We start from the raw sequence: 23,340 nt of genomic DNA, 5'->3' as shown, positions 1-23,340 counted from the left end.
ACCGACGCCAGCGGCGTGAGAATGATCACCTCTGGCGCAACACTCCTGGTAAAGTCGGCGACCAGTCGCCACTGCGTGTGTCTGATCTGGGGAGGTGCTCTTAGGCAGCGCCGCAGCACCTTGCACGTCAAAGACCGGGCATCGACACCGGTGGGGTCCGCGGGGGGGGGGGGGGGAGAGGGGGGAGCGGGAGCGGGCGGCAGCCGATTAGGTTAAAAGCTTTTGGCAGCGATGACACATTGTTTCCGTAGGCCGGGCCGGCCCGCCACTTCCGAACTCGCCGAAGGGAGTCGATCGGAAATTATCCGCGGAGGAGAGGGATGGAGCGGAGATGGCTGACCCCTTCCCCTCTACCCGTCCCCGTCACTGAGCCGGAGCGACCCCCTCCCGACCAGCCGGCTCTCTGAAACGTCAATACCAGTTCGCGTCAGAAACTTGCCTAGGAGGCTGTGCCAAGTTCAAGATGTACTTACTATTGAATATGCCCTAGATGTAGTGGCCGTGTTACTGTGCAGAAGTCTGAGCTTGGGATGAAATAAATAGTACTTTCACATCAAACCTGCTCCGGAGTTCATTGTATGTTCCGAGAGGCAACTGCCTCCTCCATTACTGAACCACCTTTCAGCAATGCAACCAAGTGCGAAAATCGTAATGCCGCGAGTTGCGTAACACACGCAGCATTTTAATTTACATATTTTTCACATCCATCTGAGCAAATGTGAGTGATTAGCTGATGCGTAAACACCTCCAAGCGCCTGCCACGGTACCGTATTACTTTTACAGATCGTGCAAGCTGCGTAGACGTGCAAGGCGGATGTGGCACACATCCGCCAATTCGTCCGCTCTAAGCCTGTTGACGACACACCTGGTGCACTTTATGACGGTAGCGACGCTGTTGTGTCGAGCCGAGCGGAGCCTTCGACAGCTAACGGCGGCACAACATGGCTGAGATGACCCACTCGGCGACGAGCAACAACACTTGGACGGTGGCGACACGGAAAACAGAGCTGTGAGTGGTCGGGACAGCGAGAAATACCGCGGGCTCATGTGTAAAGGAGGAGAAGATAGCAGGAGACGGGAGATTGTAGGGGAGGAGAGGAGAGAGAGAGAGAGAGAGAGAGAGAGAGAGAGAGAGAGAGAGAGAGAGAGAGAGAGAGAGAGAGAGAGAGAGAGAGAGAGAGAGAGAGAGACGCAGCGTTGCTTCTTTTATTTGCTCAACACTATTCCATGTTTTTTTTTCTCTCTTACCGTGCCAATGCCTCAACAGTGTTAGGGACACGAAAGCCGAGTCATTAGTTGAAATATGCGTTTGCTCTGCATTAATAATCATGTTATAGTTGCTCTATCATATAATAGGTTGCTTTAAAGTGGTGGCCGGAAAAGAAGCAATGCGACGTGCTTTAGCGATTGCGCTTCGCACCATCCCGCCGCGTTATGCTTAAAACCATGTTACGGATTTACAGTTCAGTTGAGCGCATTGCCCTCCTTCTTTCATCCCGCCTGACAATATACCTACTCTAAGTGACTTTATCAAGTTTCGCTGCATCCGTTGTGTGGCGCACGGCGCACGCTAGTGCTACATTATGAAACTGACCTTAACCCTATTCCTGGCGGGCTCCGCCGGGACAAGAAACTGGCGGGGGGGGGGGGGCCGATTCGGCCCCCCCCTGAGATCTCAAGAACGAAGCAAGATAGCGACAAGCGGTAAACGGCATCGGATACGCACGGCCAAGATCTACAATTTTTACTAAGGTCATTTTCAGGTCAGGTCAAAGATGACGTCACAGTGGTCGAAAAAGTCAAAATGGCGGCACTAGATATGGAGAGAGTTTTTCTCGAATAACTTTCGAATTAGTCAAGATAGGAACAAACTAAGGGCATCATCGTGATCCTCTCGTCAATCCGCATCGAATGATATATATGTTGACCTCGAAAGGTCAAGGTCAAAGGTTGACCTCAGGTCACGTGACCTCGAGGTCATCATGTATATCATTCGATGCGTCTTGACGAGCTGAACACAATGAGACCATCCACGCGTCTGTATCTTGTTCCTGTACGGAGTTATTGGCCAAAAACCTTTGGTGACCTTTGATGACGTCACATGACCTCACAGCTGCCCAACAGCAAAACAGACCTCAAGGTAGTGAAGGTTGATCGTATATGAAGTCATGTATGGTAGGTATATGGGGCCATTCCGACCCGTTTTAGTGGTAAAAACAGGGAGTTGATTTTTCCCCCATTGACTTATAATGGGGAGGTCGCGAAATTGACCTGACCTTAGGTCACCGATATCAAAATTCCGAGATATACAAATTGCACATACTGGTACCCTAACTAAACCCTGAAGAGAAGAAATTGATCGGTCAAAAACTCTAGCTCTGGCGTGATTGCAAACTTTTCTGAGGTAGCGTCACCAAACCGCCTCTGGTGACCTGACCTGAGGTCAGATCAACTCAAAATTTTCAGACATGTTGCGTAGAAGCCTTTTAGGAAAAGTCAGAAAATTTGAGCTTCCTAGCTCAACGCGTTTGGGAGATATAACCAAAAAACCTCAGGGGGGGGGGCTCCTGAGGCCCCCCCCGCCAGGAATAGGGTTAAAACGTTAAAGTCTGCAGGTTCGCTTTCCTTTCTTCATTTACATGTCGTCCCGACTCCAGACACTTCAAGTCGGAGCCCAATCCCCCCCACACACACACCCTCCTACCTACCTCGCTGTAAGTCATCATTTCTAATTTCTATGTATAAACAACAAACGATAGCAGACGCAAAGACCAAGTATACATACACCAAAAGCCTTTCAGACGTCTATTATAAACCTAAGAAAAGAACCAACAAAGCCTTTTTGTGCGAATGAGATTCTACAAAGAACACTGTGCCGCCGCGGCAGAATTTTAATGAAATCTCTGCAAACAGGTGGCAGCAGTAGTACGCACCTGAAGGGGTATGCTGTACCGCATCACACATGTAGTCCTGCCGTAACCGCTGAGATTCGCTCACGGCTCTGTTCACCCCGGTTGTTTCATGGGATGACTGACGCTGATTTAATTACGTCATCAATAATTGCCTGAATGCAGAGAAAAGCCATGCTCACATTTCAGAGTCTTCCTGTGCCTGATACCGCTGGGAATCTTCAGAAGCCGTGCATTTACCTTTTCAACATTTACCCGCCAATATTTCACTCTCCGGTCATGGGGAGCATAACTTCATGGCCTGGAACTCCGCTTCCCAGTACAAGCTTCTGCCGCCAGCCGTGCCCGCCGGCATTCTTGTGAGGCTGGCCATCGTTAATAATTCATGACATGAATAATTACACCGCGCATGCTGCAATCAGGCGCAAGTTTTGCCGGTCTGGCGCACTAATTTGTGAATTCGCATGAACGTGGAAGGCGCCGGGTGGGCACAACGCAGCGATAGCCGTCTAAACTTTGCGCCGAATAGTTCTATCTGTACCCATTAAGGACTTGAGTGGCATATAGCGTCTTCCCGGCCCGCCTGGCTCTGTTCAGGACTCTGACAGTGGACCAGAGGCCGGGGGAATACTAACGGATTCTGCTGCAAGGCGCTGAGTGAGGGAGGCACATCGGTAGTTGCAATGCACTTCATGTCTTGAAAAACGAATTACAGCTAGCTTGTGAAACTTTTTTTGTTGGCGGTTGAAAGCTCATATTGAGGCTTACAGGGCCGTCCACAGCAGATTTATGATGTGCTTATTGTAACCACTAGATGCTAACATAAACTTTTAAGCTCATGCAATTACTTTTCCTCTGCGGACTGAATTCCAGCCTGCCTCACCCTATAAGATGGCCAATTCAATTTTCAATCGACCGCCCCACATCACATAGCCCCATGATGAAAGGGAGCTCTCATCGGCTTGAGAAGTTCTGAGCTCATCCTATACCGCGCCCAATCGCATCCTTTGGACGGCGGTACCGGCTCTTCAATCGAGCGCCCTTTTTTGGCCGATGGACGCAGTAGGGAAATTGTGTGTGTTTGCCGAAAGCCGGACGCATAACATGGCTTTGTAACTGCCCGCATGCAGATGTACGACACATCAGTTGTGGGTTGATTGACGTCATGTATTTGCCATAGCTTCACAATACAAGCAACTGCGAGGAATGTACGCAAAGGTTAAGTTGACAAGACACATTACATTACGACACATACGCTGCTGCATCCATCATAAGCCAGAGACGAAACATCAAATCATTAGACTAGTTGGCACTTAAACCATGTCAGCTTGGCGTTTGATACTGAGAAGATCAGCGACTCATGGCGACAAAGCAAAGGAATGCTAGCCACAGCTTGACATATGAGACCAATAACAAGTAGAAAGTAGTACGCTCATTCTCAAAGCTCGAGTGACAGAAGTGTCATGACAAATTAAGTAGCCCATTACCAGCTCGAGTGCAGGCTTCTCACTTGGAAACCGGAAGACATCGTCCATTCATACTGCTACACTTTCCGCCTTACATTTTACACTACCATCCTGCACTTTTGGCGAACGAGCAGTCACGACGTTAACGTTTCAACGTTGTGATCGATGCTATAGCACTGCACTGGAAAATCCACTTCGACCCGACCACACATCCGTGCTTATCCAGCCCAGACTCTCTCACTTCAGCACAGCTGGCGGTACCAGTTTCCAATTCATGGCGCACAGACGCCCCGAGCGCGACGGCCAGACACCCCTCCGGCCGCAGACCGCCTCATTTCTGTCAGCTCTGGGGCGATCACAACCACCCAAACTCCCATTGCGGACCAGGATTGCAGTCTGGCGAGCACAGTCTACCCGACTGGAGCGGCGGACGGTCGCCGTCTTTCAGGCAACAGATGCAGGGCTGTGGTAAAACCCATCTAATCAAACCCACATCAACACACATCACAGAGAGTTCAATCGCCGCAAGGACTTTACCAGTGGCGTCTCCGGGTCTCGTGTACCACCGATCCGGGCACATCAGGCCCTCGGGAGCGGCGGAGGAGCACACGGCTCAGAGATTCAAGGAGGTAAACCCATTAGTGTCAAACTTCGCCGCCTGTTTACAACTTACAAATGTATCGGATGCACCATAAAAGTGTTGACGGTACTCAGTTCGACAAAAATCAGCTACGTATTCGAAGAAGATGAGGAATATGAGACAGGTGCGCGACTTAAAGATACAGACGTTTGAGTAGCAGGCACTGGTACTAAAGCATACACCAACATTTTCTTTGTTTACCGACATAGCAACACAGTTATATAAAATGTCTTGGCATCACAATTAAACGACACTTTTAGTTATGAACAATAGCCGAGAGGTCGGAGAAATACAGCGGACGAGAAGGGAAAGAATTTAATTTACTTGATATCTACACGTGTCACCTAGCAACGACAAGTACCTCAGTTCCACATCAAGTCTAGAGCTCTAAAAGTGGCTCATGAGCTTGACTCATCAGACATCCAGGGGCCCGTGAGCTATAAGGACCCGATGTCCAGTAACTCGTGAGCTAACAGGCCCGATGTCCAGTGACTCGTGAGCTAGCCGAGCAAGACGCCCAGCGGTTCGCGAGCTAGACGGGCCCGACATCTGATGTGTAGAAGCCGTTGAAGTTCAGGCGGTTGGCAAGATCGTTCAGGTGCGGTTGGTAGAAGCGATCCTTGGTCTTGTTCACAACTGTCAACGGACGCATGTTGTGGTAAACTAATTAGGGTAAGGAAGCCATTGGTGTGTTTACAAATGAAACTGCCTTGGGTGCTGTCAGCTAGTGCGTTGAGAATGGCAATCGCAATGACACTAAAAGGTAGCACTGCACAGTAACAATGGTATATTTGGTAGGAGCACTTATAAGAAGAATCAATTTAAAGAAGTCCGGTTGAGACGAACTGCTTCGCTGTGCGGTGTAATGGAATGCCAGCGCAGATATATATTTTTTTTTAATATTCTATATGAACCACTTATATTAGACGTTCTGAACATTCCCACTACACTTTTTTCCCTCAGCTTGAAAAAGTTGGATTTCAATCTGAAAAAGATGCACTACATTTGAAAAAAATGTAATTCAAATTGAATGACATTTTTTCTTAAGTGCAGCTTTTTCAAATTGATGTCCAACTTTTTCAAACTGAAGGAAAAAGGTGTAGATAATACAATTATAGCTGACCGATTAAAATGTTTGCATATCGTAGCTTGGGTGAATTTAGGTGTGATCAATAATACCCATAAAGAACAAGGCTTACACAGTTCAAAATCATACACGCTAACAAGTTGCCTGTGCATTGCTCTGATGATTTGTTCAGCGTTCTGAGCGCATATGTTCCGATTAAAAAATCATGCAAGTGTTTTAAAATCAAGAGATTAGAAGAACGCACGAACGTTTTTTCATCAATGTTTGCCTTGACGTTCAAAGGAAGAGCTATTATTGTTTCGGCTCAGAAGAAAAACTGCATAGTTAAGCATGTTACCAACTTTGCGTTTGATCTTGGGAGCTGATTATTACGGCAAATATGAACAATGCATAACTGAAAGAAGTCCCAAGGCTTCAATATTCATTAAAAAACGATATTTGAGAAAGCCGAAGGTAACGACTCATCAATAAATTGCGCTATTTGATCAGGTGCAGGACTTTTGCCAACTGAATAATGCAGGCCTCATTAATCAAAACCTCCAGAACTCCACTTGGCCCAATGCACGCATTTCCATTCATAGCCACTCGACCCAGCCTACTTAACTTTGACCTAACGCACGCTAGTAACTCCTCTCAACCCACTCAACCTACCCACTACATCGATCCCCCCCCAAACACCCCACACCCACCTACCTTTGAACAGGAACCGAGAGTAGCCGCTGAACTGGCGGTGCGTTTTCATCACGGCCGCGAACGTCGGGTGGACCACCTGTCCGTCGGCGTCCACCGTCCACTGGACGGCGCTCAGCTGCGCGTGAAACTTGAGCACAATACGCAGCACGTCCTGGACAATCTTCATGATGGGCTCCGACTTGGCGTTCAGCAGACACCTGATGGAGAATAAGGGAAAGAGGGGACTGAGACGTAGGAAACGCAGCAGGAGCGTATGACATCGCAGGGACATCGAGGGGCAGGACATCGTATGACTTTGGCAGCATGTTTATTGGCTGAAAGTAATCCATACATTTTTTTCTCTCGTCAGCATGTTCAAACTTATTGAACTTCAATAAGAGCACGCAGCACATTGCCGTTTCAGTTTAGTTATCTCGGTTTCGGTAATGAGTGACTCACACCAGTTCAAATGAAGAGCCGCCAGGCGATATGACATGATTTCAGCTGTTTCCTATTGAAGTCTCGCTGGCTTCTGGTGCGTAGGAGGCCAGTGTGATAAGTCGTTTAGTGAATTATGACTCTTTGCAGTTTGAAAGACCCAAATCGGTGCTCTCGCGGCAAGTGACAGTGATTATATGATTTGGATGTGTCCTGGCACCTTAGACGGAAGACATGAAGCCTGACCTGAAGTGAAGACATGAATATTAACGACCATCGCATTCATCTCGTCTGTATATTGTACGATGCAGCCTGTATGAAAGCCAAAGTCCGATAAAATTCGGGAGGTCAGGTTCATTGTTCTCTAGGTACTAGTCTCATATCTATGCAGATATAAATATTGTTTTGAAGTCGCTCCATATTTCCTAAGTGTTCAGTTCACGACTGTCATGTAACATACACGATACATAAATGGTAATCCAGCGTTGACAAATGGTAATACACAAATCCAGCGTTCTGATGAAAAAACAGGCAACCTGTACAACAGCTGCCCGCAATGACAATACAGCGCATTTCTTTACTCCCCGAGACGTCAATAACTCACTGCCAGAACAGACGTCAATGGACAATACAGAGCTAATTCGGAAACTACCGACATCATAGCATCCACATTGAGCTACATCGGAGCGAAACTACCGCGTCAAAGCCATCATCTTTATCGAAACATCTGCGTTCCCAGACACTCTTCAAATGGCCGATGACTCTACCCAAACTCCACACCACCCTATACGTCCATCAGCACCCTTTCCGCCTCACAACAGCCAGTAGATACGATACCGTCACCGCACTCAGTCGCCGCAAACGCTCCCAATGCATTATTGACGGCGTAATTCGATTTACATGATCGCCCGGGCGATATTGTGGGCCTGTCGACACCGACGTCGGTCGCTATTATGACGCCTGGTTCCGAGGGACGCGCACCGGCCACTCCCTGATCACACGGGATCCCCAGGGGGTGACGCCCCATCGGCAGGCCACAGCCGCCGTCAGACCAATGCGCCCAGTGTGATATAATTGGCGGGCGCCGCTCGCATGTGCATGTCGGCTATGTAGCATCGTTTGAGTAATTCGCTTTTGGAAGAAAGAATAGAAACGCTACAACGAGGGATATGATTTACCAGTGTGGATGACGCAGTACTGCAGTAGGCACCCATGACAACTGACATCATTTTATAGGACCTAAAGCGGCGGAGATGAGGTGTGTAGCTATTTAATACAATGCGCTAAAGAGGTTCCAAGATATAACCGTCTCTAAACAACAGAGTTGCCATTCTCCTTTCGCCTTTCTTTTAACATTTCCTGGTTTATGTGCATTGTTCACGCGGTGAACAAAGTCAAGCTTAGTCAAGCTACCTGGAGCCAACAAAAAGTGCTGCTGCATTAGACCCTACCGCGGTAGCTGGGGTGGTCCTGGCATTAGACGCTGTGGGAGTTTCATTAGAGTTTCATTTCAGAGTTTCATTTCAGAGTTTCATTTCGCTGTGGGAGTTTTGTTGGGAGACGCATTAGATCAGGGGGATGTCACTACTTTGCTTCGCCATAGGTCCAGTACTGATGTCGTCGGTTTCGATCCCGGTGACGTCAGTGCTGTCTACATCCGGGAACTTATTGCACTTGGTTCTCATTAGAGGTGGCCATATTGTTTTGTCTCGTGACGACACATTTGCGTCATCGGGATCGAAACTGGCTGTAAACAAATCGCTCAGTGTCGCTACCTACTATATATGGCCTTGCATTAGATGCTGTGGGAGTTTCGTTCGGGTCGGACGTGTTTAAAAGTGCTCTACGGTTTTGCATATTTTTGGCGGTCCTATTCCGCCTTGTGATATGTGCTTAATACCATACGGTTCCTAATTTAACGTAGAATAAGTGTGGTCCACTCGCTTCTATTTTAATTTAACAAACATCCTATTATAAGTTTGTAAAGTTTGATAATTTTTGACCCAGTTACCGAATTTTCGAATTTCCGCCTCAGCGACTTTGCTCTTGATTTTTCTCTGTGACTCTCGTGCTAATTTTTGACACTTCTCTCTCGGAATATATAGTAGTGCCTACAGCGTCACGAAGAGTAGGTTTAGTCATGGAAACCGATGCTGTTTTACCGGACACACCGCCGGAACTGACACAGTCGGAACTCAGTCAGATATTGGAGCAGCCGTCCGTTCCCCCAAGCCAACGTGTCAGACTACAAGAACTGGTTCCGGCTGACGCCTCCTCCGCTGAGAAGCGAGAACTGTTCGCGAACGGTGGTACTGTGTTTTCCGGCCAGTGCAGTCCGGTGGAGGTACGTTGTCTTCTGGCGACCTTGGAAGAGACTGACTTGCGCCGTCTTCGTGAGAAGCTGCACGACAGCCTAGCTACAGCGATCCCCGCCACCGCTGGGCGGCCGCTACGTAGCCGGCAGTCGGGGAACATTAACGCCCTCGCCGACGACTGCTGGGAGCTGGGATACTCCGCCGCTCAGTGCCAGCTTACCCGCCGCACCGACAACCACGTACTTAAGCCGGCCGGTAGAACGCCGCTGCCGTCGTCGAGTTCGGTAAACGAACCTCCCCCCGGTTTGGTCAGCGCTGCTACCGTGGAGACCTCCTTGCGCTCCGTCATTGAGTCGCAGCTGCGGATGGACAGAGAGCTGGAGGAGCTACGGCGGCGCGCAGCTGCTGCTGAATCTCAGGGAGCTCGGCTGCAACGTCTTGAGGAGCAGCTGTACGAGCTGCAGCGGGCCTGCGCCGCCCGTGACGCTAGAATCGACGAGCTTGAGGATCAGCTGCGCAGTTCTCTAGGCCGTGAGGCTGCGAACCAGTCACCAGCAGGCGAAGGCACGGCCGCCCAGTTGAACCAGGCACGCTTACCTGCCGCCAGCAGAGGCGACAATGAGACGCAGCCTGCCGGAGCCCGCCCGGTTACCACCGCCAAAGATATCGCCGCCGCGATAGATCTACGAGCGCTTGGGAAGGCAATTGCGGATGCAATCCATTGGCAAACCGGTGACTCAGACTCGGAGAGCAGCTACGAAGTGGGCCAACGACCTGTCCAGCACCAGGGTGGCGGTGCGCCTGTGCCTGCAGATCGACAGAATCCCGTACCATCGGCGCGACCTCTGTCCCCACCGCGCTCGTACCAAGGCACCGGCTCGACCCGTCAGGAGGTCACGACCCGACCTGACAACTTCAGTCTCGCTGCTGAGCGGACTGCCATGACTGGGTCGGGAGCCGCCTCTGATCTGGTACTGACTACTGCAGATGCTCCGCAGCCAGACACAAAGAAGTTCATTGTCAGTGGTTTCCGCCCAGATGCGCCACACCACGCCGTACACGACTTGATACAGTCAGTAGCCGCAAACTTGTACGGCTTCCATCGCCTGCCTTTCAACGGACAGTCACCAGGAAGGGCATATATGTTTGAGGTTGCTGAGGCTCGCTCTGCAGTAATCATGGACCCTGGACGCTGGCCGACAGGCCTCAGCGTTCGGCCGAAGGCTGACAAGGGTCACCGACGGAGGCGCTTTCAGGCCACAAATCAGTCGGCACAAAGGGAGCGACACGCCCCAATCAATATTACCCGGTTCAGCGGCACCAGACAGCACCAGTCCGCCCAGCCGAGCGCCGCCACCCACTCGCAGCGGAGCTCAGGCGCAACTACTGGGTACTCCCACGAGCACGGCGAGTGGACAACGGCGCGACGCCGTGGACGGGATCGGCAGAACAACCGCACCGTCTCCGACCCCTGGGGCACCAGCGGCAGCGGCTGGCGATGGCACGACGACGACGCGGCCCCACCAGCACGCCGCTAGTCTTCACTCGCCTAACGACTGTCTGCTCTCCGTCGGCACCTATAATTGTGAGGGTTTTCTGTCCGCCTTCAAGTATATTGACGATCAGGTTCTGCCATTTTGTGACATATTAGCCCTATCAGAAAGCTGGTTGTCGCGTGCGGAGGAGGCGTACGCGGACAGAATTATTGCCGCCGCAGGATATGACGCTCTCCAGGTGTTCCAATCATTTTCAATGGAAGCCCCGCCAGGGCCGGGAGAAGGCAGAAGACGCGGCGGTCTGATTGTTATTTGCCGCCGCCGACCGGGGCTGACCTTCAGGTCACTTGATTGCGACGATCCACGCCTGTGTGGCATAACGGCACTGTTCAACAGGCAGCCCGTGCTGAATGTCATCGGCTGCTACTTGCCGTTTTGGGACGGATCCGGCGGCAACTCCGATGAGTACGACATTGTCACAGCCAAGTTGGACGCCTTGATTGCTGCGCAGCGCCCCTCTGCCCCCGTAGTCTTAGTTGGAGATTTCAACTGTGCACTACCGAGAATGACAGCAGCGCAGCGCCCATCACAGTGGCATCGGCTCAAGGGCTTCACTCGACACAGCGTCGCTATGCAGGACCTACTGGACCATAACGAGCTTGTTGTAGCAGAGTTTCTCTTTCCCCAGCCGATGGACTTCACTTACTCGCGTGCTGGCTGCCAGAGTCACATAGATCATATAGCCGTGCCGTGCGATCTGCTCCCGGGCATTACTGACTGCCAAATTCTGCCTCTGCACGCTGAGAATCTCAGTCCGCACCAGCCTCTCGTCTGCCGTGTTTTGGTGTCCGCTGCAGCACCACAGGAGACATCAGGTACCGCCGACACCACCCGCAGCACTGCAGCCCTTGACACAGAAGTTATCTGTTGGGACCGCGCCGACAGAATAGAAACTTATAGACGAACGCTGGGTGACCTGCTCGATAGGAATCTTTCTGTATGCGGCGAGTCTCTGGATGCTCTGAATGCGACAATAACTCACTGCATACTTACAGCTGCTAGAGCGGCCGGTTGCACCAGGAAACAGCACCGACCCAAGCCCTGGTGGACTCCGGACACAGCGGCCGCGCGCAACCGCGTCCGTTTTTGGCTCCACATCTGGACCAGTTGTGGACGGCCGCTCGGTTCCACCGTCCACTGCTGCTATCGGACTGCACGGCGGGAATACCGGAGGGCGCGTCGCGCAGCAGCTCTGGCCCCTGTTCAGAAAAAGGCCCGGCTGCTTCATCAACTTCGAAAAGATGGCAACGTGAGCGGATTCTGGCGCCGTGTCAAGAGAGTCCGCCGAGGCGAGGTATCCAGTGGGACAACGCGCACGGCCTCAGAGTTTGCTACTCATTTTGAGGCGGTTCACAGGGACGACTTCACACTGCTAGATGCCGATCAGTCTCGGATTGCCGCTGCAGTTGAAGAAAGAGCACAGCTCTGCCTGTCGGCGGCTCGTCCTCGCACCGTCACTCCCGACCAAGTCGCCGGCCTGCTCCGACGCCTTCTGCCCGGTAAGGCGCCGGGCGCGGATGGAGTGACAGGGGAGCACCTGATTCACGGCTGCTCACCTGCGTTGCTGACCGCCCTGGCTCGCCTTATGTCGGCCTGTTTTACTACATGTGACGTTCCGGTCGCGTTCTCCGAGAGCGTCATTATACCTCTGCTGAAAAAATCGCAGCTCGATCCAAACAACTTGGACAATTACCGGCCCATCAGCCTGACGACGTGTACCTCCAAGCTGCTGGAGATGCTGGTACTGGACGAGCTAGACGGCAGCTTCAGGCCCCATGGGCTTCAACTCGGGTTCGCCACGCAGCGCGGCACCAGCGAGGCTTCACTTCTTGTCAGTGAGACCATCCAATGGAACCGGCATCACGGCTTACCTGTCTATGCTGCGAACCTGGACGCCAGGAAATGTTTCGATAAGATCTGGCACGACGGGCTTTTTATGCGCTTAGCCTCGTACCTCAGCCCCAGCTCATGGCTGCTGATGCTGACTTGGTATCGTCAACTCACAGCCCGCGTGACATTTGCTGGCTCCACGTCTAGAGCCTTCCGTGTCTGCCGCGGCACCAGGCAGGGCGCTATCCTGTCACCAATGTTCGCGAACGCTTTCCTGCGTCCTCTTGTGACAGCACTGGACGCGAGCGACCTCGGCGCGGACATATATGGTCATCATGCGCCGGCTGTATGCTACGCTGATGACCTGCTCCTCCTAGCTACAAATGCTAAAAACCTTGATACCATGCTGAAGCTGGTTGGCGACTTTGCTCAGCGCTGGAGGCTAGAGTTCGTCCACCCAGAGCCAGCCAAAACTAAGAGCCACTGCATTATCTTCGGTCAAGAGCTACTAGCCCAAGAGCCCAGATGGAGTCTGTCGGGTCAGAGGCTGAGAAACCACCAACAGTCTGAACACCTCGGCGTCTTACTGGACGGCAGCCTGTCGGCCGCACCGCATGTCCGACACCGCACGGCAAGAGCGCGGGCTAGCCTGTACAGCCTTGCGCCTGCCGGCATGCTGGCATCTGGGCTCTGTCCAGCAGATAAATGTTTTCTCTGGAAGACTGTGGTTCAGCCAGCACTGACGTACGGCTGTTCGTCCGCTCCACTCAACTCAGCTGACATCGAAGAGCTGCACGCCACTCAGACAGCGACCCTCAAGACGGCGCTGGGGCTGCCTCGCCGCGCCCACCACTCAGCGCTCCTCGCTGCTGCCGGTATAGCCCCTGCACATGAGCTGATTCGGTCGGCATGCTTCCGGGCTGCAAGTGGTGCTCTACGGTCCGAGCACCGTCTCCAGCAGGCATTCCTCTCGGGCCTGACGAAGTTGGCCATGTGCCCCGACTTGCTTGGCGACTCTCTGCTTCTCCAACTGTCCCGCATGTGCGAAAACGACTTCTCTGCCGTGCTCGAGGCAGCTGCCGGACGGTCGTGCAGTCACAGGGTGACGCCATCGCGCGCCCCAGACGGACTGGCAGATAACATCCGCTTCTTGATGAGGGACAACAGCCAAGCTTCGCGTCGCCTACTACGACTGCTGACCTGCTACGTCCCACCGGGGGCCGGGACCCCTGTGACCTAAGCTCCGTGCTGACACATGACGGTTTTGTCATTTCTGATGATTGTATGTTATCAGCTGTTGGGAATTTGCCAATGTTTGGTGCAAAATAAATATGAATGAATGAATGAATGAATTACCGCGTCTCGGATAGAAGTGTGCTGAATCAGCTAACGCCTGCCGTTCGCCACAACATAGCGCCACCCCAGCTACCGCGTGTATTTACACACACCTTATTCATCGCCACAAGTCCAGCGCCGCGCCACCGGCAGACCCAAATCCTCCTATACAGCCTCAGATCCCCTGGCAGGCCAACACACATAAGCCGGCTGAGGCATTGGGCCATTTACATCCCTCGATAATCCGCTGTCACGCCGGCGCGGCCCCCGGCGTTCGGCCCGGACCCGTATTGGCCGGACCCGCATTCAGCGGTTCTGCCGGCGACAAAACAACACCGCCGTAGCATCGCGAACGACGCCGTGAAGACGACGGTGGTACGCTGACGGTGTGCGGAAGGACAGGAAGTAGAAGCAAAAGCAAAGACTGGGCAGTGGGCAGCAAAGCTCGGGAACAGCCAATGCAGACAGCAAAAGTGGTAATGTAGGGAAGATATAATTACAGAAAAAGCGCTTCAGCGGCGGGCGTGATGAGAATTGAAGTGAGAGAACTCTTTCGTCACAACTTTCAATTCTTATCTAGCCAAAGATCGAGCATTGTTAAAAGAAATTATTACGAGCGAGCGAGCGCAGCGAGCGAGCGAGTTCATACTGAATTAAGGGAAAATCCTGAGTATGAGCGGCCGGCCGGCCGGCCGTGGGGCCGCTCTTCAAAAGCTAATATCTTAGGAACGGGACATCCGATTGACAAGCGGTCTTCTTTACTGAATGTCACTTGGACGTAAAAGTTCTGTGGTGTGATGGCCACCATGCGCTCTTGCCAACCACCGCACGTGGCGCGTGGTAAAGTTGGACATTTTTTAAGAACCCCAAAATTGCAACCTCAATAACGGCACAACGGTTGGACCGATTGAATTGACACTCGGTACACAGGTCTCCATCAGATAATTCCTCTGCATGTGATAAGGTTGGGGTGCTACAGCACGTGCGCACGTGCAGGGGGCGCTCCCAGATCTCGAGAACGGCTGGGCCGATTGCGCTCAAATTTGGTACACGGCTGGGGACCAGTTAGTAGGGTGCCGTGCAAAAGTCAGTTTGGACCCCGCTTGCACGTGCGCACGTGCAAAATGCCGCTTCCAGATCTCAGGAACGGCTGGGTCGATTGCGTTCAAATTTGGCACACCGCTAGCGACCGGTTAGAAGGGTGCTTTGCACAAGCCCGTTGGAAGTACCATCTCACCCTTGCGCACGTGCAGGGCTAACTATCTCGCTCGCTCGTTCTTCGCCCAAAAGGCGTTTTACTGGTTTGGTGTTAAAGACTTTTACTTTGACGAAATTAAAAGACTTTGGTACTGCAAGTGCAAAGAACTGGAAGAGCTTAAAACTTAACCCGCGCCCAGATGGGGTCTGCCGAGCAACGCGGTCTGATGGGGGGGGGGCATTTTGGCCCCCCTCAGATCTCGAGAACCACGCAACATAGCGACAAGCGGTAAACGGTGTTGGATAGCCCCAACGGGGAACTACCTTGTGACCCAATTTCATTGACCTCGGTCAAACCGATGACGTCACAGGTCAGGTCAAAGGTCGAATTTTCACCGTTTACAGGCATTTCAAGAAATGCGTTGTAAAATCGAGTAAAATGCATTTCATTGAAAATCATCGATGGGGAAATGTTCTTCAAACACATATTTTGCTATTTGAGGTCACTGATACCAGGTCAGGTCACAGAGGTCAGGTCACTGGGGGGTCACAATTTGAAAGTGTCGTGTGATACATGTTTTATGGTCCAGTTTACATGACAAATGCGATTATGTGGGTCAGACAGACTTAAGGGCCAGCTAAAGTCACGTTTTGGTCAAGGTCAGGTCAAGGTCAGGTCAAGGTCAGGTCAAATTAGGTCAAATTTCAAAGTTGATATTTTTGTATAAAATGGGTATCGATTCGATGCAGCTCGTCACGGGGAGTTCAATGGTGGTCTCCGTTTTGCGCTACGAGGTCTAGAATTGCTAAAAATTGAGTTAAAAAATTTGACGTCATCAATTTTTAAGTTTTTTCGCTATAACTTGGCCAAAAAAGAGGTATCGATCTAAAATTTGGTATGTATATCGAAAAGCGCAGGGACTATCACATATATTCCGGTTTTTTCGAAATTCGAAATTTTTTGGGAATTTTTTGAGTTTTTCTAAAAAAATCAATTTTTTTATTTTTGGGGTCAAAATCCCAAAATTTCGAAAATCCGAGATAGCAGTTTTGTAGCGCCGTCTTTTCTCTACACAACCACATAAAGAACTTTAAAATTGCTTGTTAACTGTAGAATTGGTGAGCGTTTCAAGATGTCATGTTTTTTGCTCATTTTTACTCGAACATGACCTCAGGTTGACCTCAATAACTCCTGACCTGAGGTGACCTGTGACTTGAAATTTTGTGTGAAGGTGTCAAATTGATGCCCGGTAAGGTGCGCCGCCGTTTTCTCGCTATTAAAGAAAAACCACAGGGGGGGGGGGCAAAATGGCCCCCCATCAGGGCGGGGGTTAAAATGACATTTCGTATTTTCATAAGCATTTCATAAAGTGATTTTGAAGCGCGACTGCTACAAAAGGAGGCTTCTCCAAAATGACAACATAAATCGCAACTGGTCTGCTAGACCCAAACGATTCTTTAAACACAAAAAAAAACGCTGATTTGTCGGCCGACAATCAATGTCTCGCCATTTGGTGAGAACATATCCGCCGCGCCGGATCTGTCCCATGTTTCCGCCCACGCCGGACGGTCCGGTCCCGAGTCAGTGAGACAGTGAGGCCCGGCGCCGGCGCCATCACTCTGCTGGAACGACTTTTTGCTGTCACGGACTCGGCCGCGAAAGGCCATCGGCGTCTGCAGTAAATCTGGGGCCAGCTCGGGTCGCCCGCTCGCCCGGCACGCCGACGACTGACCCCGGAAACATGCCAGCTACGCGCGGCTACGAGCCGCCGCCTGCGCTACGATCCACCCCTTCCAGCCCCTGCGCGCATGATCCTGTCCCCTCCGCACAGTGTCCCAAAACTGTATTTTGGCTTGGGTGTCAGAGGGGAAATTCCTCTCCAAAAATGGGAATAAGAGTGGAAAATTGCTGGCCAAGATGAGGCCCAAAAAGAGTGGGAAAGATTAATAGCATTAATTTCTATACATGCATGATTAAAGATGAGATGCACAACGACCATCCAGGATAATACTTTTCTTTGTATAGGGAGTGGAAAATTGCTCTTAAAATCGGAGGTGAGAGTGCGAAATGATTTTCATTTGGATGTCGTTTCCCACCCAAATAAACAAATTTTGGGACACTGCCTCCGCACGTACACAAACAACACATGACCGGTGACCCACTCCGCTTTCATAGGTAAACATGACACACTGAATCGGAAAAATGGACCTTTGACCCCTCTGTATGTCCCTGAGGTCATCTCAGGTCATGAACGGTCACCAGCAGTTTTTTTTTGGCTACAACTTTTGATAGAGACGCGCTAGATCGATGAAAACACGTCGGATGTGTTCAGCTCGACGATACGGATCGAATGATATGCAGCATGACCCTTTCCGGTCAGGTCATGACCTTGACCTGAGGTCATATTTTTTAAAATGACCTTTCAAGGTCAATAAATAGTTCATTTGACGCGTCTCGACGAGAGGAACACGATGCTGCCAAAAGTAATGTCGTGGCTGTCTTGCGTTAACCCGGCAGTTGCTGGGGTATTTCGCCACCCACCGTTTGCTGGGGGGGGGGGGGGGCGTTAAACGCCCCCAGCCGATAACTCGAGAACCAATAGGCGCAGCGAAACGCACGAGGCGGCAAACGAAAGAACGCGACGAGACGCTTCAGATGAGTACTTTAAAGTTGAATTTTGAGGTCACAGGTCGGGTCAAGGTCAGGTCAAACACCTGAAATTGGGCTTTCAGTAGCATGGACTTCAGGACTTCGGAATGGGCGCCTCTCGTCATAAACTCTGTCAAAACTGTGCACAATCCATCATATAAAGTCTACAAGAGTGTCAGCTCCATGTAGGGGTCAGTCAAGCATAGGTCAGGGTCAGGTCAGGTCAACCGAGTAGGCACATATCCCCGAAAATCAAAACTGATATTCGCAGCCTGTGGCACATGTTTTATGGGCAATTTGGGGCGTAGAACACGATGGTGACATTCATTATGTCATATGTGTACGTGTTTGGCTCAAAAAGTTCAATTTAAGAAATGCATGTATCATGGTCGTGAAGTAGTCACGAGAAATTGCCAAGGTTCAGCTCAAGATTTTGGAAAATGCGGAACGATAATCAATAATCGAAGATAGCCATTTGATTGTTCAAGGTATTTGCAGTCTAATGGCGTTTACGGCATGTCTGTATGTCTATTTTGTGATTTTATATGATTTTTTGAACATATGCCGTTTTTGATCGAAAACTCAGAAATCATGACGTCACTAAAACCTCGATATCTCAAAAATTTTCCGACCGATTTTTTTGAAACTTTGTCACAATAAACTTCATTCAATTCCCTACAGGTACCCAAAATTTGGCGCGCCTGCGGCGCGCCGTTTTTATGCTATGGCCCGGCGAAAAAAGTGGGGGCGTTTAACGCCCCCCCCCCAGCAACTCGCGGGTTAACAAGTTATTGCCGAAAGATGTTTTTCGTGAAAACGGCTATTTTTACAGGTTTTGCTCTCTGGAGGCTAAAGCGTTGACCTGAGGTCAAATCTGAGAACATCACTCAGAAAGGTCTGTAAAAGGGCTATCGAATGCGCTTTTCTGCGGCGCTGTAGCTCTAATGGTTCCCGAGTTAGCCGTTGGCAGTTTCCAAAGTTATTCAAATTGACTAAATTTGACCTTTGATGACCTCTGGTAACCTGACCTTTGACGTGACCTAAACAATGACCGAAGTATTTTCTTCCTTATTTTTGACGCTCTTTCGATTGCCGCTTATCGCGTGTCGCTACGTGGCCCAGGAGCCGAGTTAGACGGGGGCGTGAAAACGCCCCGTCCCCCTCCCCCAGCACTCGGCGTGAAGTTCAGGCCACCAGCACGGCGCGGGTTAACGAGCGCAATATGCTAAACGGTATGGAATGGTATAGATGTGCAGTTTATGTCTTAGGTCGCTTTGCAATATGCATGCGCTGGGCAGGGCGCAGAAGCTTGTTAATTGCAGATGTGTTTGATAATAAACTTGTTTTCATTGTACCATGTACTTAACACATACTCTTATATAGGTAATATTAGGTATATGAGAAGGTCCGTGACTGAAACTCATCACTAATCATATATCATCGAGTGCCAACAAATAAATACATCACTAATTTTTAAAGTTTCTTTCAATAACATTCAGTCACTAAAACTTAGGCATAATGAATGCTAATGTCAATGCATATCAATCGAAGCTACATATAGAAATTTCAAAGCTTCTCGTATTCTTCAATCGTATTAACCCGAACATCGACGGGGGCGTGAACCGTCCCCTGAGGTTTTTCGTAAATAGTGGAAACACCGTAGAGCATGGTGCCACGAAATTTGGCACGACTATTTCAATTTCATCAGTTTCACAAATTGTGTGCAAGGTATAGCCTCCCACCTTTTAAGGTTATGTCACCAGGTCACGTTGAATGACCCACCATAAAATCTTAAAACCTGACTACATAGATATACTCTTTAACGACTGTGCACGCAAATCGCCAATAATTTATTGTGTTAATTTGTTTGTTAACCCCCGCACCGTTAAGGTCTGCCGAGCAACGCGCCCCGTTGGGGGGGGGGCATTTCCCCCCCCCAAGATCTCGAGAACCACGCAATATAGCGACAAGCAGCACACGGTGATCGATAGCCCTAACGAGGAACTACCAGTACTAAGTGACTCAATTTCATTGACCTCGGTCAAACCGATGACGTCACAGGTCAGGTCAAATGCCGATTTTTTACCGTTTACAGGCATTTCAAGAAATGTGTTGTAAATTCAGGCATTTCAAGAAATGTGTTCTAATATCGAGTAAAATGCATGCAATGTAGGTAACATCATCGATCGGGAATTGTGCGCCAAACACATATCTTGCTACTTGAGATGATACCAGGTCAGGTCACAGAGGTTAGGTCACTGAGGGTGGTCAGGTCAAGGTCAGGTCAAATTAGGTCAAATTTCAAGCTTGGATATTTTGCATAAAATGGGTATCGATTCGATGCAGCTCGTCACGAGGAGTCTAATGGAGGTCTTTGTTTTGCGCTTCGTGGTCTAGAATTGCTACAAATTGAGTTAAACAATTTGACGTCATCAATTTTGAACACTTTTTTCCTATAGCTTGGCCAAAAAAGGAGGCATCGATCTAAAATTTGGTATGTAGATAGAAGAGCGCAGGGACTATCAGCAACATTTCGGTTTTTACGAAATTCGAAAAAAATGGGGTTTTACTATTTGATAAAAAAAAAACTTTTTACTTTTGGGGGTCAAAATCACAAAATTTTGCAAATCCGAGATAGCAGTTTTGTAGCGCCGTCTTTTCTCTATACAACCACATAAAGAACTTGGAAATTGCTTGTTAACTGTAGTTTTTGTAAATGTTTCAAGATTTCAGGTTTTTTGCTCATATTTGCTCGAAGATGACCTCAGTTTGACCTCAATAACTCCTGACCTAAGGTGACCTAAGACTTGAAATTTTGTTGAAGGTGTCAAATTGATGCTCGGTAAGGTACGCACCGCCGTTTTCTTGCTATTCAGGAAAAACCAGAGGGGGCAATGGCCATATTGCCCCCCCCCCCCCAACGGGGCGAGGGTTAACCCTCGCCGGCCGAGGGGGGGGGGGGCGGGTGCCGCACCCCCATAAGTTTTTTCGCGATAGCTCCGAACACGCTGGCGATAGAAAGCTGAAACTTGGCATACCTGACCTTTGATTCAAGCCGGATCTTTTGACACCAACCGCATTTTTGGATTAGGTCAGGTCACTGACCTATGACGTCATAAGTGAACCTCTGCACGATCTTCATCAGATGTCGCAACTTCGCAACGCCTTCACTGCCAGAGGAGATGTCACAGGGAAATGAAACTTGCAGGATCTAGTATCCATTATGAGTCTCACAACTTGTATATCTCGGATTTTTCGTAAAGGTCATATGAGGTCAGGTCATTTTCGTGACCTCACCATTATAAGTCAATGGGGAAAAATGAAAACTGCTATTCTGGCGCCGGGAACGATCTCCAACTATCTCAAGCACACAGCATCGCGATTTGATGCACTTCTTGCAAGGTTAGATGCGTCACTTTTGCAATGTTGACCTTGCGTGACGTCATTTATGACGTCATCAAGGTCATATTATATTTTCGTCAATAACTCTTGATCAAATTGAGCTAGCGAGTCGGGAAAGCCACCAATGGACTCAGGAAGACCTGCCGAATCGACTCAGGAAGACCAGGAAGAGCTGCCGATGATATGCGACATGACCTCTTTCAACCAACTTCGTGACCTGGGGGTGCTGACCTGACCTTGACCTGAGGTCAACACCCTAAGTTGACCTGACCCGTACAAAAAGTATATCATTCGACGCGCCTGAGCGAGGCGAGCACGATGCTGCCAAAATCGCGGCTCTGCGGCCGTTTTTTTGCGAAGTTATTCACCAAAAAACTGAACCGTACCTTGGGGCACTTGACCTGACCTCAGAGGTCACCGGTTGACCTATGCCCTTAAAATCGGGTACCAATCTCTGCGTCTCATAACGGCGCACACGCTCGTTTTTTCCGCGACGCGCTAGCTCCACCGGGGGCGAAACGGCGAGGGGGTCGTACCCGCCCCCCCCCCCCCCCCCTCGGCCGGCGCGTATGAAGAAAACCAATAGGTCCGGCGAGGGTTAAATGATAACCGAGCTACTTTCAGGACAAACAATATTTCACTTATTTTTGCTTCATTTTCCTCTTATCATCAGCACATTACGTTGCAATTCAGCATTAAGCGTTTATTGCGTCATGTTCCGCAATATCATTACTTTGGCTGTTCGTGCTGCTGGTCGCTTCCGCATGGCTACCATGAATATTGCATAATGCATATTGTAAAAACATCAGCCAATGTTCGGGTGAGGCATACCGGGTCCCCCTCAGGTACTCGTCAGCCACCAGCCGCGATGGACGCGCTCCGTCCCCTGACCGTGCTGCTCCTCAGCTGCGCGCTGCTGGCCGGCGCCTCGTACGTCCGCCGGCTGGATGTGTTCTCCGCAGGACCACTGGCCGAGTCTGCGGCGCCGTCTCGTCTCAGCTGCGCCGCCTGGTGCAACAGGACGTCCGGCTGTGTCGGCTTCACGTTCACCGACGGCGGACAATGTCAGCTGTTCAACCAGGTCTACAACTCTACTGCTGATAACAGAACCATGATGCCGGTCGACTACTCCTACCCTCCGACGCCTCCCTGTTCAACCGGCTGGTTTCCTTTCCGGGACCGATGCTTCTTTCGAGGGAAGTTCGACACGACGCAGCTCTGGGACGCACACCGAGCGGCATGTCAGAGTCTCGGGGAGCAGTCTGACCTGGCAGTGCCGAATGACATGCAGGAAAGCAGCTGGCTGTTGTACCACCCCTCTCGTACCGCATCGCCAGAGTTGACTGGTGTAAAGCTAGAGAACGGCACTTTCACTGGTCCGGACGGGGCAGCCGTCTCGTTTCAGCTACCGATATATGAAGCCGCTCATGATCCTGGACACGTCAACCTAAGGTTCTATCATGTAATGCAATATAGCGCCTTCCGATCATCAAGAGCAGTGTCACGCTATGTTTGCGAAGCGCCGAACAAATGCCGGCTGATGAGCCCCTGTCCCTCCGGCTGGCTCTTCGTGGACGACTACTGCTACCACTACGTCTCCACGGCCATGGCCTGGCAGGACGCTGATGATCACTGTGCGGGACTGCAGCCGGGAGCCCGCCTCTCGCCCGTCATCAACATGGAGACGTTCAAGCTGGTCTACTACAGTCTCGGCCTGGCCTCATCTACTTGGGCTGGAATATCGGATGCCGAAATGGAGGGAACGTGGAAGTCGGTGGACGGCTCCAACTCATCTTTTGCATGGCGATCAACATCGGAGCCGAATGGTGGAACAGATGCCAAC

General features: G+C 50.5%; 1 protein-coding gene across 1 annotated transcript in view; it reads right to left on the bottom strand.

Annotated features, from left to right (window-relative positions):
• Positions 1-4,060: 4,060 nt before the first annotated feature.
• The window catches only part of LOC122376093 (gamma-tubulin complex component 6-like), a gene marked incomplete at its 5' end in the record, with an annotated part of 35,113 nt that continues 15,833 nt past the window's right edge, over positions 4,061-23,340 (bottom strand). Inside the window, 2 exons of the mRNA XM_043355786.1 lie at positions 4,061-5,651; positions 6,796-6,992. Of these exons, the coding sequence (XP_043211721.1) occupies positions 5,548-5,651; positions 6,796-6,992 (301 nt within the window). The remainder of the gene's footprint in view (positions 5,652-6,795; positions 6,993-23,340) is intronic.

Source organism: Amphibalanus amphitrite, unplaced genomic scaffold, assembly GCF_019059575.1.
Source record: "Amphibalanus amphitrite isolate SeventyFive unplaced genomic scaffold, NRLGWU_Aamphi_draft 002012F_arrow, whole genome shotgun sequence".
NCBI lineage: Eukaryota > Metazoa > Arthropoda > Thecostraca > Balanomorpha > Balanidae > Amphibalanus > Amphibalanus amphitrite.
The sequence above is the reverse complement of the archived record's forward strand: the minus strand, read 5'-3'. Positions and strand labels throughout refer to the sequence as shown.